General features: G+C 39.8%; 1 protein-coding gene across 1 annotated transcript; it reads left to right on the top strand.

Moving 5' to 3' along the window:
* Window positions 1-5,716: 5,716 nt before the first annotated feature.
* On the top strand, window positions 5,717-13,154 carry gnat2 (guanine nucleotide binding protein (G protein), alpha transducing activity polypeptide 2; the record flags this gene model as incomplete). Its single annotated transcript, XM_079519898.1, has 9 exons — window positions 5,717-5,822; window positions 8,707-8,749; window positions 9,290-9,431; window positions 9,604-9,761; window positions 10,194-10,322; window positions 10,922-11,051; window positions 11,164-11,317; window positions 12,345-12,559; window positions 13,106-13,154. The coding sequence occupies 8 exons, from the start codon at window positions 5,717-5,719 to the stop codon at window positions 12,533-12,535; spliced, it is 1,053 nt and encodes a 350-aa protein (XP_079376024.1). The 3' UTR covers window positions 12,536-12,559; window positions 13,106-13,154.
* Window positions 13,155-14,055: the final 901 nt, after the last annotated feature.

Here is a 14,055-nt window from a genome sequence, read left to right as displayed (position 1 = left end):
CAGTAGTTCTAAATCCTTATTGTCTGATAACAAACACTGCTATAGTGTTTGTTCAGTCAATCATGTGCAACCCAGATTCGACTAAATTCATTTCGCTCCTATGAAATTCGAAACTGGGATGGCCCCTGTAAAATCTGGATCCGCCCTCCCACCCTCTTTATTACTGTTTCTTTTTCCTTTTTACCTCCTTACATGATTTCCTGTTTTTTTTATATAGAAGTGCATATTTGTACGTCTCTAAATGTTCTGATGAATTGAAAAAGGTGGACTCTGTTGTAAACAAGTGTAATGCTTTATCAGTGTTTTGTCCACAGAAACAGTCTTTTGTTGTGCTTTCATGTGAAAAAAAAACATTCTGCAAACTTAATAAATACTTCAACCAATTAATCAATCAATCAATCAATTAGAGAAAGGGGGACACCCTGCTACTGGACAAACACTATACTTATAATAAGTCATTTCAGAATATAGAGCTATAACCTTTTTTTTCTTTTTCCTCATTTTTCTTTTTTCTTTAACCACACAATATCACTATACATAGACTGTAGAATACCACCTTTAACCGGGGGTATAGGTGAACATGAGAGGCTGTTATCTAGTGGAAAACATACTTGCATGAAAAGACAGATCATGCTGCATGAAAGCAATGGTGCTAGCGTCCTCTTGTGGTAACTGCAAGAACTAAGCAATATAGACAGACTGCACCATAAAACCAAAATGCAATTTTAAAGATAGAGAGAAGAAGCGCTCGAGGGAAGAGATTTCTGCCATTGATTTTCACGTTTTGTTTAAATATTGATTTGACATTTCATTAAATACTGGGTGTCCAGTGTGACACTATTTTGTATGAGGCACAGAATTCCAAACAGCTCCGAAAGTAGAAGGGCAATGTTTTGTCATGGTCTAACATTTATGTAAACTGCCTGTTGGGAACGATGCCCATTAGGAACACATGAGCAGTACCCATTATCACAGGACTTGTAGGCCATGCAGTCAGTCTATATGACAGCAGAACTATATGATGACATATGAAAGACATCAGGGATCTCCATACATTGGCATAAAAGGGAGTGGACTGTCAGACACGTAGACAGGAACATTTGGATTTTCATTTTTGGATAACCTCTAGTCCTACTGAATTCCCGCGCGCGCGCGCACACACACACACACACACACACACACACACACACACACACACACACACACACACACACACACACACACACACACACACACACACACACACACACAATATATAAAATACCATAAATCACCATAAAATAATATTTTATACTTTTATAACTGTTATAACTGTAAAAATATCAGGAGTTCATGCAGGAGTTTGTGGGACGTCACAATACTATTAATGCCAACCCATGATCTTTGTGTGTAAATACTACACTGTGATGTCACCAGTCTGTGCGTCACAGGTGTGAGTCTACTTATTTAAGGTGCATAACCACAAAAGCTCATCACTGAGGGCAAACCACTGACCAGCTAAAGAAATGGAGCTGTTAAGTACCTTACTTAATATCCACACCACATACTGTCTCAGCTAAACCTTGTTGGCGGCATTACACTTTCACTTTCTGTGACATCAAAATATGGTGGATAACAACAGCATTTGCTGGTATCAAACACAATGGACAGTATAGTTGCATGCTTATACAGTGCAGTTACAGGAAAGCTCTCTATTGTCTCACTACCCGAAGGCAACATTTATTGTTGACACATCGGCAAAAATGAACACTATACTGAATAAATGCAATTAATGCATCTATCTTTTTGTTTTGTTTATTTTAACGTGTTTATTTCAAATTTTGACAACTATTTGTAGGATTTATTTTTCTATACACACAATTTGCATCATACAGTAAATCAAATAAAACATCTATCTGTGTCTGTCCATCTTTGTGTCATGTCTATTGCACGTTCAAAAACTGACTTCGGGCGAAGCATGAATTACCCTCAAAGCTTTAGCATCTTGCCTTTATGGACACAAGGAAAGTGCTGCATGCACACTTATATCTTTTTTTTGAAGACAAGTCCTGTTGGACCTCGACTTATCAGGGTCTTCTCCCATGTTTCACTACTTTACTCACAGCCCCACAGGAGACTGCCATGATGTGTTCTCCCCCCCCCCCCCCCCCCTCATATCTCCCAGGGTTGATCTAAGGCTCTAGTCTAGATAATCCTGTCAACAGATCAGAGATGCTGGGCCGTGCACAAGGCATGCCTACTCACCCCAGAGCCTAATGGGATTGGCCACCACCACTAGAGTGGCTGCCATCATTAGTCCGGTTTGGGGATTTAAAGTTCTCAAGCAACCATTTACTGTACCGTAGATGCTTAGGCAGAGTGACGCGAGACTGATGCTCAGTATCTGTGGAGCGGACAACACTGGGTCCAGCAGACAAGGCAATATGGATAAAGATGTGGGACTGAGCCGCACGTGGCTCACGTCACGTAGACGCAATAATGTTCTCATCGTGAACAAAACAAATTATTGTCTTAATTGTTTTCTAATTCTGTAAACAATGTATAGCGCACATTAATTGGAATTTAAAAGCCTCTAGAAATATTTGAGTTATTGCAAATATTACAAACTTCACTAAGAAGAATGCCAACTCTTTAACTTGTTCTATTGTCAGAGAACATTACCGAGCACATTGAAACACAGCAAAGACTTGAAATTATACAGACTTGTCCAGTGGATATACTAATAAACTGCTGTTCATCCCTCACTTGTCATGCACTACAACTGGGAGTATGTTTCTTTTAAAGACACCTGCCTCTCTCTCAATCCCCTAGAATAGATACTCTCTGAGCCTATTTGACCCTGACGTCATCCACTGACTGTCTGATGAATGGAGGAAAGACTCAAGCTCTGCTTGTTAAACCCTTTGCCCCACAAACACCAAATGGCAAATGCCAACACAATAAATAAAACCGCATAAGCCATAAGGCATCGACATTAAATTCTAAACTACCTTCAAGACCAAATCGAATCAAATGATGCCCATACTGTACTGTATGTACTATGTATTTGACTATTACGGAATTATTACCGACTATTATGGCCCTGGTCTACAGTGTCTGATTATCTGTTGAGGTGATAAGAGATTAATTTGGCAATTTGGGTACTGTTTAATACTTGGAGGCTTACTGCTTACATCATTGCTAGTGGGTGTGGTCTGGTGGTTAAGCTCAACACAATAGTTTATTCAACCCACCCACCCAACCACCACCAGCCAAGTAGGAAGTTGTGATACATAAAATGATACACAATATAGGAATTGACATACAATAATAATACATAAAATGATACACAATATAGGAATTGATAAACTGGCACGTGTTTTACATTCTATATCAGTTACACATGCAACTCAGTAAAGCAGGCACTCAGTTGGAACAAAGCCAAAAGCTTCATCAGTGAATCCATATTATCAGTTACAACAAAGCCGCTTGGCAGGATCAAGGTTCAAGTTTCACTTCTTTCTAAAACAAAAAACATCACTCGCCCTTAATGCAATCTTAGTGAATAGACACTAATATAAGGTAAAACAGTTATAACTTCAAAATCGCCTTTAGTAAACACATTTGCATGCAGAATCATTTGTTAATCCAATTTAAGCTCATTCCTTTTGACCCAGTTAGTTTTAGAAGGCATGAGCCATCTTCATTTTTGATTTACTTACTGTAAGTGGTTCCTAACCTTTTTTTCCTTCGTGCACACCTTCTATCTGACAATGCACACGCACGCACGCACGCACGCACGCACGCATGCATGCACGCACGCACGCACACCAAGTTGCCATTGGATCTGCAGGTGGCCAGGTACTTGAATGGAGGGTGCGTCTGTAGGCTACTCTACACCAATCGTAGAACAAATTAACAGGAATATAAATAAAAAACAGTATAATTATATCTAAAACAATATTTCTATCATCAAGAAACAAAGTAAATGTATCATACACTGTACAAAATGTACACTATCCTAGAGGATTACAATAAGCAAATTGTAAGCTTAACCCATTTAGACCTGATTCCATCCTGGAGAGAATCTGTGTCACGTTAGTTGTTGCTAAATATAGCAATATGATTTGATTTATATAAAAATGTGATGTTTTTCAGAAATAAATGGTTAGGATTTAGAAGGCATTTCTTTAGAATGGGCTTATGATGAATACTATGTAGAAAAGACATCCCGGCATTGAAGTCACTAAAGTTGTTTTGGGGGCAGGATTTCCTCTTTTGTCAACAAAGACTCTAGCTGGAGCCTACTGTATATCAAGACTCTAGCTGGAGCCTATATCAAGACTCTAGGTGGAGCCTATATCAAGACTCTTGGTGGAGCCTATATCAAATGCCATTTTGATTATGCTCCCCAATGTCACTATAAACTAAGCCTCAGGCATCACAAAACAAACTGATATATCATTACTTTTCGGCCTTAAAGGGTAAGACTACTTTTGTAGAGGTTTGGGTTGAGTAGTTACCTTGCCATGATGTAACTCCAAATGTGGACAAGAAATTTTAAAAAGTTGCTCCAGTGATTAGAAAGTCAAAATATGCTCATCATTGACTTACATTGTATGCTGAAACAGCTCTCAAAGGCACTCTTTTAGTACGTAAACAAAACAAAGTTGATTCAGACAATATAGAGCATCACCAAAACTCATACTGTTTTATTCTTTTTATAAAAATGTTAACTTCCTGAAGATCGGCTCCAGTCCAGGTTTTCTCTGGCAAAATCAACACTGACCTCCATCCTTACTTCTGTAACAGTTCAAATATCACCAATTCAATAATGCCACAACACACAAACAATATTTTTTATATTCTGCATTTTTTTATGATTCCGTTTGGCAGAACCCTAGTGAGAGTTATTTACAAAGATAAAAATAGTTCATTCTCACATTTGGATACTGTTGAACCCTGCCCCCACCCCTAAGCAAGAACCATGGTAAAGTGGCAGTTGCTTTTATTAGCCGGAAGCACACCACCTGGGATTTAAACGTCTTAAACTTAAGACGTTTAGAGGATCTTAATGCCTCTCTCATATGTCCATGTGACCGAGATCTGAAGAATACACTGAGGTTTTCATTGAGACCAGAATGCCAGTTGAAATGTCACTTTTCCCCCAATGTAGCTGCACCTTAGTAATAATGCATGCATGCATGCATGCATACATACATACACACAGACACACATTTAGGCCTACAAATATGAAAAAATACAACCTGGGCTAAAGTAATTTCCATTTCCATATAACACTTGGAGAATGCATCTTGCTACCACATGAACACCCTGACTTGTTATAAATTGATTTCAGCTCACTAAGCACACACAAAACAGTCGCAGAATGTTAGATTTTTCCCTTTTTACAACCTTCACTGCTGTCCTTATTAGGCTAATTGGATTGACTGGCCAATCAGGAAGACGCACCTCCTAAGACAGGGGTTTAAGACAGATTTAGAGAGAGTGGATGCTAGTGTGGGACGGACTACTGAATTGCCTTGACCCTTGAGTGTTGTCCATCTGATGAACTAATCGAAAGGGTCTCAGAAGTCAGGAAGAGCTCAAGCGCCTCCCTCACAATCCCTTTCCGCTTGGAAATCGCATTAAGCTGCGTCCAGTTTCTCACTAGCAGTCACACAGAACCGTCAAAATTTCGTTTCTCGAGGATCTCGAGGCTCTTGAGGAAGAAAGAATGGGTGCTGGAGGAAGTGCTGGGGATGCCAAATCTAAGGAATTGGAAAAACAACTCAAGGTGGATGCTGATAAGGATGCAAAGACAGTCAAGCTATTATTGCTTGGTAAGTAAAATCATTATATAAAGTTCCATGGGGTCATTTAGGCACAAAGACCTTTACATCAAGACAGCAACCAAGACAGCACCAGTATACGAAGGTGGTTAGGTTCACAGATTTCAATTTTACTATTATATCTATTATACAGACCACACTTTGTAGCTTTATAACCTTTTTCTTGAGTGTGAGGTATTCACAGAGTTGAACAGTAATCTCACCTCTATTAAGATGCATGCACAGGTGAAAGACCTGAATTGGAATTGTGTGAAGCTACTGTTTTAAGTGTTTTTCCTCAGAATCCCAAGAGCCAATCAGAAGAGAGACAGCTGTTCTTCAAATTTGTCATATTTCCAGACTATTCCTGAAGTCTTGGACATAGGCCATCTATGCACTGCTTCGTAAAGAGTGGATGATTCTCAGGGGATTTAGAGGCCCTATAGATATGCAATTCCTGTATAGGATTCCTCTATTAGTTTATTACAACATATTAAGGATAAATGTTCGGTTTAAGCGTGCGCAATGGAATTGAAAGGACTTGTGAGGCATATGATGAGCGAGAAAGGCCAGCAGAGGATTTGAGGGTGTTGTAAGTCACAGAGATAAAACACAAATCTGTTTACTCAATGTCCTTTCTATAGCCCTAGCCATAGCCTATGTCTCCTGTAGGAAAACAACACATTTAAGAACATCTATAAAATAATTAAACTTATTATACAGCTAATTTCATTTTTGGATATCTATTTCTAAAGACAATGAATTATTTAATATTATTTAATGGTTCAAGACCCTGAAAATCTCTCTGAGAAACATTGTTCATCCTCTAAGACGGGGGTTTAAGGAGGCTCAACGGTGGATGAAAGGGCTGAACAGTGACTTCACCCTTGAAGTCTACTTGATCAGCTAAGAGAGAGATATCTACAATTAAAGATGGGCTCAAGCATTGGACACTCAGGGAAACTTCCTCAACAGCTATAAATATAGTGGTAAATTGTTTATGCATCTGGGGAAACAGATTAAACACACTAAGCACATCTTAGTGAAATAGTGGTTGATGAAATTCCATGATTTTGAAATTATGTCAATTATACATTTGCAACTGCGAATGAAGGCTGACTTCTCAAATCTAATGTAAGCACATCAATACTTAAAAGATCACAGCCCGCGGTCTAAATGAGTCACTGCAGAGCAGCGATGATGTGCCAATCTTATTACCAAATGGGTTTAGTCCATATCCACGTGGTGGCGTGTCCTCCTTTGATTCTTACAGTGATGGAAGAAGTAGCAATACCATAATGTAGAAATGCTCAGAAGTAAAAAACCTGCATTCAAAATTTGACTTGAGTAAAAGTACAAAAGTATTGGCATCAAAATACGGTATGTTTGTACTAAAGTAAAAGTACTAAAGGTTTTTTCATTTAAATTTGTATACAATTTTTGCCACTGAGATGGAGAAGTATAAAATGGAAATAATCAAATAAAGCAAATGACCTCAAAGTAACTAGTAGTAGTTTCCACCACTGGATTCTTCAACTGTTATACATCATATACGTATAAGCATGGGATACAAATATAAACGTTGATGTGCAATGTGCTTTCACTTGATATACAGTATCCTTCAATTAAATAATGGATATCTGTTGGGCTTTTATCACATTAAAATGTACCTCTGTGCCCTGTTGCAGAGTCAAAAAGTGAAGCTTTCAGTGCCTAACGAACAAGCAATAGCTTATACTGTCCTACCTGTGCATAGGGCCTCCTCTAAAATTCTCTAGAAATTTTCATAGAAAATGAAAGTCGACAGCACGCAATAATGAAAAATACTTGTGTTACAATGGAAATAAACAATCCTTATGCAGGATATGATAACAGCATGCTGCATGCATGCGTATGTGTTCCAATATGCTTTGGAATTGTGTGTCAAATAAATAAGTTTGGGTCAAATAAATGTAGCAAGAAGGCAAAGCACCACTGAAGCCTGTGGTAGCAAAGTATCTACTGTATAATTGCATTTGTACTAGATTATATGGCTGTTTGACTGAGATAGAGCTAATCACTTTGGACCAGGATAATAAAAGCTGAGAAGAGTGCCACCTTGTGGCGCTTCCGTAGACAATAGGAAAGGAATGTTGGTGTTTGCTGACATGGTCGAGGTCCACGTGTACTCAGGGTTTCAATTTGCAACACTACCACAAAGGTGATATCACTAATATCTTCTGCCCTTTCTGGTTTAAAGTGTGACAATACTTTACATTACCTACAGTACACTGTATTGAAACCCTGAATGGACTCTGACCTCCAGGGCACTAAAGCACAAGGGTATTGCTAGAGCAATACCAAGGAAAATTATAGACCGGAAACGAATAAAGGCTATTAAAAAAGCCACTTCACAACGCTGTGGCCAAAACCAGTGAATGACCCAATCGTGTTACAATTTTGCTAAATAAGCCCATTAGTGTACGCTAGTAGGGCCAAAGCTATAATACTTTCTACAGAGTAGTGAGCCAATGGCAGAGGCCTGTCTGAGCCAAGAGGACTGACGCTGTCAGATGAACCAATTAGTGTGAAGTGAGACAGGGGAGCTCAAAGTGCCTTAGAGGCTACTGGGTCTTGGACATCAATCATTGGTTGTCCCGTGACATGGAGAACACTCAGGGGTGTCCCCTTAGCATTGCAAGATCTCACATGCTATTCATGTTGCCTGCAATAAAACTGGCTCATTTTTGTAATCACAATTAAAATATATTCATGTTTTTAAAAAAAAGCCATATACCATTCTTGTTTTGGAGGAACATTCCTCATAAATAGATGTTTTTTATGGGTTATAGGATTGATTATAGCATGTGTTCAGTGAACACAGTGTCATGGCTCTCACTGTGTGTTCTCTCTATAGGTGCTGGTGAGTCAGGGAAGAGCACCATCGTAAAACAAATGAAGTAAGTAAAACTATAACGGACTATATCATTTATTATGTTGCACATACCCCATGACAGTTTCCAGGAATTCCCTCAGAGGCAAATCTCTCTGAGCTCACTCTGAGTAGGCAGAAAAATGCCCCCACAACCTGCTGTTTCGCAAACATCCATGAGCACAGATTTGTCAGCACTTGCCTTAAGTGCACTGTGACTGCATACGTTAGCTCTCGAAGTCTAAAATAATGTTGGCTAGAAGAGTAAATGCAGAGTCACATGGAAACACTGGTTGGCAGTGGCACTGCAAATTAATTTACGTCAGAGCGTGTTACATTTGTACACGCCGAGTAAAGAAAATGGATAAATGAACACTGTGCAGTTTTGACAGTCACTAAATATATATTTTTCTACTCAGCAATGATTGGCATATCTTCTTGGCTATTATTATACTCTATTTGATTATGATATAAATAACAATTTCAACAAGAAAAGACTAATAAACATATAAGGTTACCTTCCACTGATACGGATTCCCCTCTCCACCCTGTTTTCCTTCTGCAAAAGGATTCTCCATCAAGGTGGTTATACAAAAGAAGAACAACTGGAGTTCAGAGGTGTCATCTATGGAAATATCCTGCAGTCTACTCTGGCCATCATCAGAGGCATGGAGGGGCTGGGGATTGACTTTGGCTCCGGCGCTGGACAGGTCTTGTGATGCATACAGTATATAGAGAGATGTTTAATTGAGACAGACAGAGATATAATTGTATAATACAAAATCATTGATTGTATAATACAAAACTGTGCCACTCCCAGAGTACTAATGCCATTTCTTTTGCTCTATGCATGTACTGTTTATATGTACCATGCAATCACAGGAAGATGCACAGAAGCTGCAAAACCTGTCAGACTCCATTGAGGAAGGCACAATGCCAACTGAGTTGTCTGATGTCATCAAGAAGCTGTGGAAGGACACTGGTGTGCAGGCCGGCTTTGACAGAGCAGCTGAGTACCAACTTAACGACTCTGCTGGCTAGTGAGTGCACCACACAGCCTCCTCATCACTTACTTACTGTACCTTCTTGCAATTTGGGAACATCCAATCAACTCCCAAAATACAGTTTTGGGTAGATAGTAAAGTATAGTCTATATAGCTATGATACAGTCTTTATGAAGAGTCTTCTTCAAGTCCCATTCACCATATTCACAGTACACACAGCAGCCATCTTGTCATTACGTTAATGAAATGCCACCCCGCTTTTTCAATGCAAAATGCCAACATGGCCGCAGTGTGAATATGGTCTATAGTACTAAATGTGAGACCTTTGTGTCAATGTTTCTCAGAATGTACTGATGTGACTATCACGTGTTAGTCTGGTGTAGAGTTGCTACAGTATAGCAGACAAATATAGTTTTCCTTTTATGCTACGGAGACCGCTACAATCATTTTCTAATTTGTCATCCACAGCTACCTGAATGAAATGGACAGAATCTCTGCACCCGACTACCTGCCCTCTGAGCAAGACGTGCTGCGATCTCGAGTCAAAACAACTGGTATCATTGAAGAACAGTTCTCCTGCAAAGAGTTGCACTTCAGGTTGGTCTTGCTAATAACCAACTAGTTATACGGTACCAGTGACACCAACGAATACAACAGCACTCGCCTCAAAACACCCTCGCCCTGGGTCATGTCCAGCGACCTCGGAGTGGTTGGACAAAAATGGAGCCGAGTGTGTTTTGGGGAGAGCGTTCTGGTTACCACACCAACTACAGGCTGGACAAGCTCTGCTACTGTATCTGGATGTACAGTTGGGTGCCACCGATATTGTCCCTTATTATTTGACCCATTTAGGCCTGACCTCAACATTTTAAAAAAATCCTTCTAAATCCTCCAGTTTTCTGAAATCAATATTTTCACGATTTTTCAAAAATAGCAGACCTACAAGCTCGTAGCGCGCCACTCGGTGGCGCGCTATGAGCTTGTAGATCTGCTATTTTTCAATAGCTAAATTATAACATAATGTTTAAAACACCAAAAGGGGTTCCCGCCCAAAATGGGTTAACTGTCCTTTTGCGCAGATCACGCAAACCTCAGCAAAAAGAAAAGGACAATATCGATGGCCTTCAACTGTAGCCTGCCTTACAATATGGCTCTGGCTGAGTTTTCTTTTGTCTCTCTCTCTCTCTGATGAATAGGATGTTTGATGTGGGTGGCCAGAGATCAGAGAGAAAGAAGTGGATCCATTGTTTCGAGGGTGTGACCTGCATCATCTTCTGTGGAGCGCTCAGTGCATATGACATGGTGCTGGTAGAGGACGATGAAGTGGTAAGAAGACATGAGCAACATTCGAGCCTCATTACTACCGCAATATAAAACACTAAACACAATCAAGAAACATACATTGTCAGTGAACACACTTTTTCTTTTACCCTTCCAGAACCGCATGCACGAGTCCCTCCATCTATTCAACAGTATCTGCAACCACAGATTCTTTGCAAAGACCTCCATCGTGCTTTTCCTCAACAAGAAGGATCTCTTCCTGGAGAAGATCAAGAAAGTCCACCTGAGCATCTGCTTCCCAGACTATGATGGTGAGTCAACCTAACCCTAATCTAACCCACTGACACGGCTAGCTAAAAAAATAAACCACATTGTCGCTGTCGGGTGGAAACCTAGTATGTCCTAAACGGTTACTTATCAGAAAATGGGAAAAGAACCTGTGTTCCAGACAGTGTATCCAATTTAGTTATTGACTCACATGCTCTTGTTAATACTTTTCATTGGTTCAATATTTATAAAAACACACAGATAGACTCAAGTGTTGTGAGCTTGTAGATTGGATGTTTTTGCTACTTTTGTGTAATGCTGCAGTATGACAAAGTAGTACATTGGTTTAAGAAAAAACACAAGTTGAAATGTGGAGATACAAGGTTTCTGCCTGACACCAATGATATAAGATCCATCTACCTTATTGTTAAGGGCCTGGAAGGACCAAATCATTAAGTGCTTAAATGTATTAGGAACTGTCTGCTGCCACTCTGTCAGTTGTACAGCTGCTGACTGATGTACGTATTTGGGTGATAATTACAGGATGGTGGAATGGTTAAGAGGTCACTTGAGACCATAGCTGTCAGGCATGAAGCAACAGTCACAAGTTAGCGAGTTGTGCAAGAGTTTCCTACAACAAAGACAGTTTTACCAAAGGAGAACCTTTTGTCCTTCTGTGTGGAAAGTGCAACAATTCTCTGAGCAATGCCATGGTGCAAAGACTACAGACTGATACAACTCAAGTATTGGTAATGTTATACAGTACTGTACATGAGACGCATGGCATATTACCCATTCTCTGATGACAAAATATGAATAGCTGTTGAATACATTTAAGTATATGCATGAGGCCCATTGACCTTTTTGTGGTCCCACTGCAAACCACTGTCTTAAAACACCACGACAGCATCAATCTCTCCTCCATGTGACACGGTTCCCTGAGCCATTTTGACCAGATGAAAGAAATGGACTAATCGTGATATTCAACTGGTTTCAAAGAGAGCCCCAGGGCTCTACGAAACATTAAACCGAAAGGTCATGCTCACCTTGACAATTCTAATTTCTGTGTAGGTCCCAACACATATGAGGACGCCAGCAAATACATAAAGTCCCAGTTTGAAGAACTGAACATGAAGAAGGGCGAGAAAGAAATCTACTCCCACTTGACCTGTGCCACGGACACAGAGAACGTCCAGATTGTGTTCAACGCCGTGACAGACATCATCATCAAAGAAAACCTTAAAGATTGCGGTCTTTTCTAAGCAGCTCTGGAGTGAACATAAAAGGTAACAGTTGAACACAGAGCTGCCACGTGCCGCTGTGTCTGTGTGTGTCCCTCCCAGGGAGCTTGTTGATACAATGAAATAAAGGTCCAGCTGTGGCCAAGGAGAGACAGACTCCTGTTAATTCAATTTAAATCCACGTAGGATGTCTTGCCTCCCCATGTTGCCAAGCAACAACCCTTGTCCGTGAGTCCACGGTAATAGTTGCTCTTATTATTATTTATCCAGATAAGTCACTTTTGCATAAAAGGCCCTCTGTCACTGAATGTCTCAATACTGGCATGGCATGCAAGGCTATACAGTAATAATCAAATTAACATATCATCACATACGTAGCCTATACGTACATATTATACAGTAACACACACACACACACACACACACACACACACACACACACACACACACACACACACACACACGATTGGTTACAGAGCAATCGAAAACATGTCTACGAAGTCCTAAATAAACATTTGTATTTATCAAAATCAAGAAAGTAAAAACTTCCTAAAAAATTGCTTAATCCTTGACGTTTGCTCTACTTTGCAGAACTTCCTTGTCCTACCTTAACCCCTCACCTCAAATATTGGCATTGTACTGAGAAGTGTACGGGTTGGAGAAGCAGAGAGGGTCCTCAATCGTTAACGTCACCTGCTTCACTGCCAAGTCCCAGGTCCTCGGCTGCTCACTGCCCATTGTACCATCACAACAGTAGATCTCTGCCAACGCAGTGTTTTACATCCAGTTGGACTGAAACTACTACCAAGTCACAATATGCTTGCTTGGTCATGCAGCTTCCTCAAAGAAGACACTGTCGGATAGGCTATATATTTTTCTCCATCAATACAGTATTGTACATGTATGTGAAATATGGTACTCAACCCAAAATGCTGCTGGCCTAATGCTGTGTAGCCGATCCTCACCGCTTTTTAAAATGTAACGTTTGATTACTGTATCGCTGGTCCCATTTCATTTGGAAAACCAATCCCTGTCAGGTAAGAGGAATAACCAGGGGAATTATTAATATATTGAATAGAGACAATTGAAACCTTGTTTTTGTTTTTAAAGTACTGTAGTCTTGATATGTTAACTGTAAAGAAAGGTTGCCGAACTGATCTGACAGATATTTCCAGTGCTTACAGTATATCCAGATTACAAAACCAAATTGTACATGTATCTATTCTAGTGTTAATGTATTTCAATCCACTTACAAAATGTACATGTTAATGTGATCATGAATAATTTTAAGGAAGATCAAACATGGTAGAGAAACTTTGTACATAAGAGTAGATCAATGCCTATATCCCTCTATAAGACATGAGGGATGTTGGGTTGTTTTCAAAGGGGATTGTAAATCTATTGAGTCTGTCCTTTCTTATGAAACGTAGAGGCATGAAATAAAGATGCATTAACTCCATTTTGTGCCTATGAGGCCGAGTCTACTTCACACACGCACACACACACACACACACACACACACATTTTCCTTCTTCCCTGGT

This window comes from Electrona antarctica (genome assembly GCF_951216825.1).
Source record: "Electrona antarctica genome assembly, chromosome: 2".
NCBI lineage: Eukaryota > Metazoa > Chordata > Actinopteri > Myctophiformes > Myctophidae > Electrona > Electrona antarctica.
This window is presented reverse-complemented; position numbering and strand designations above follow the sequence as displayed.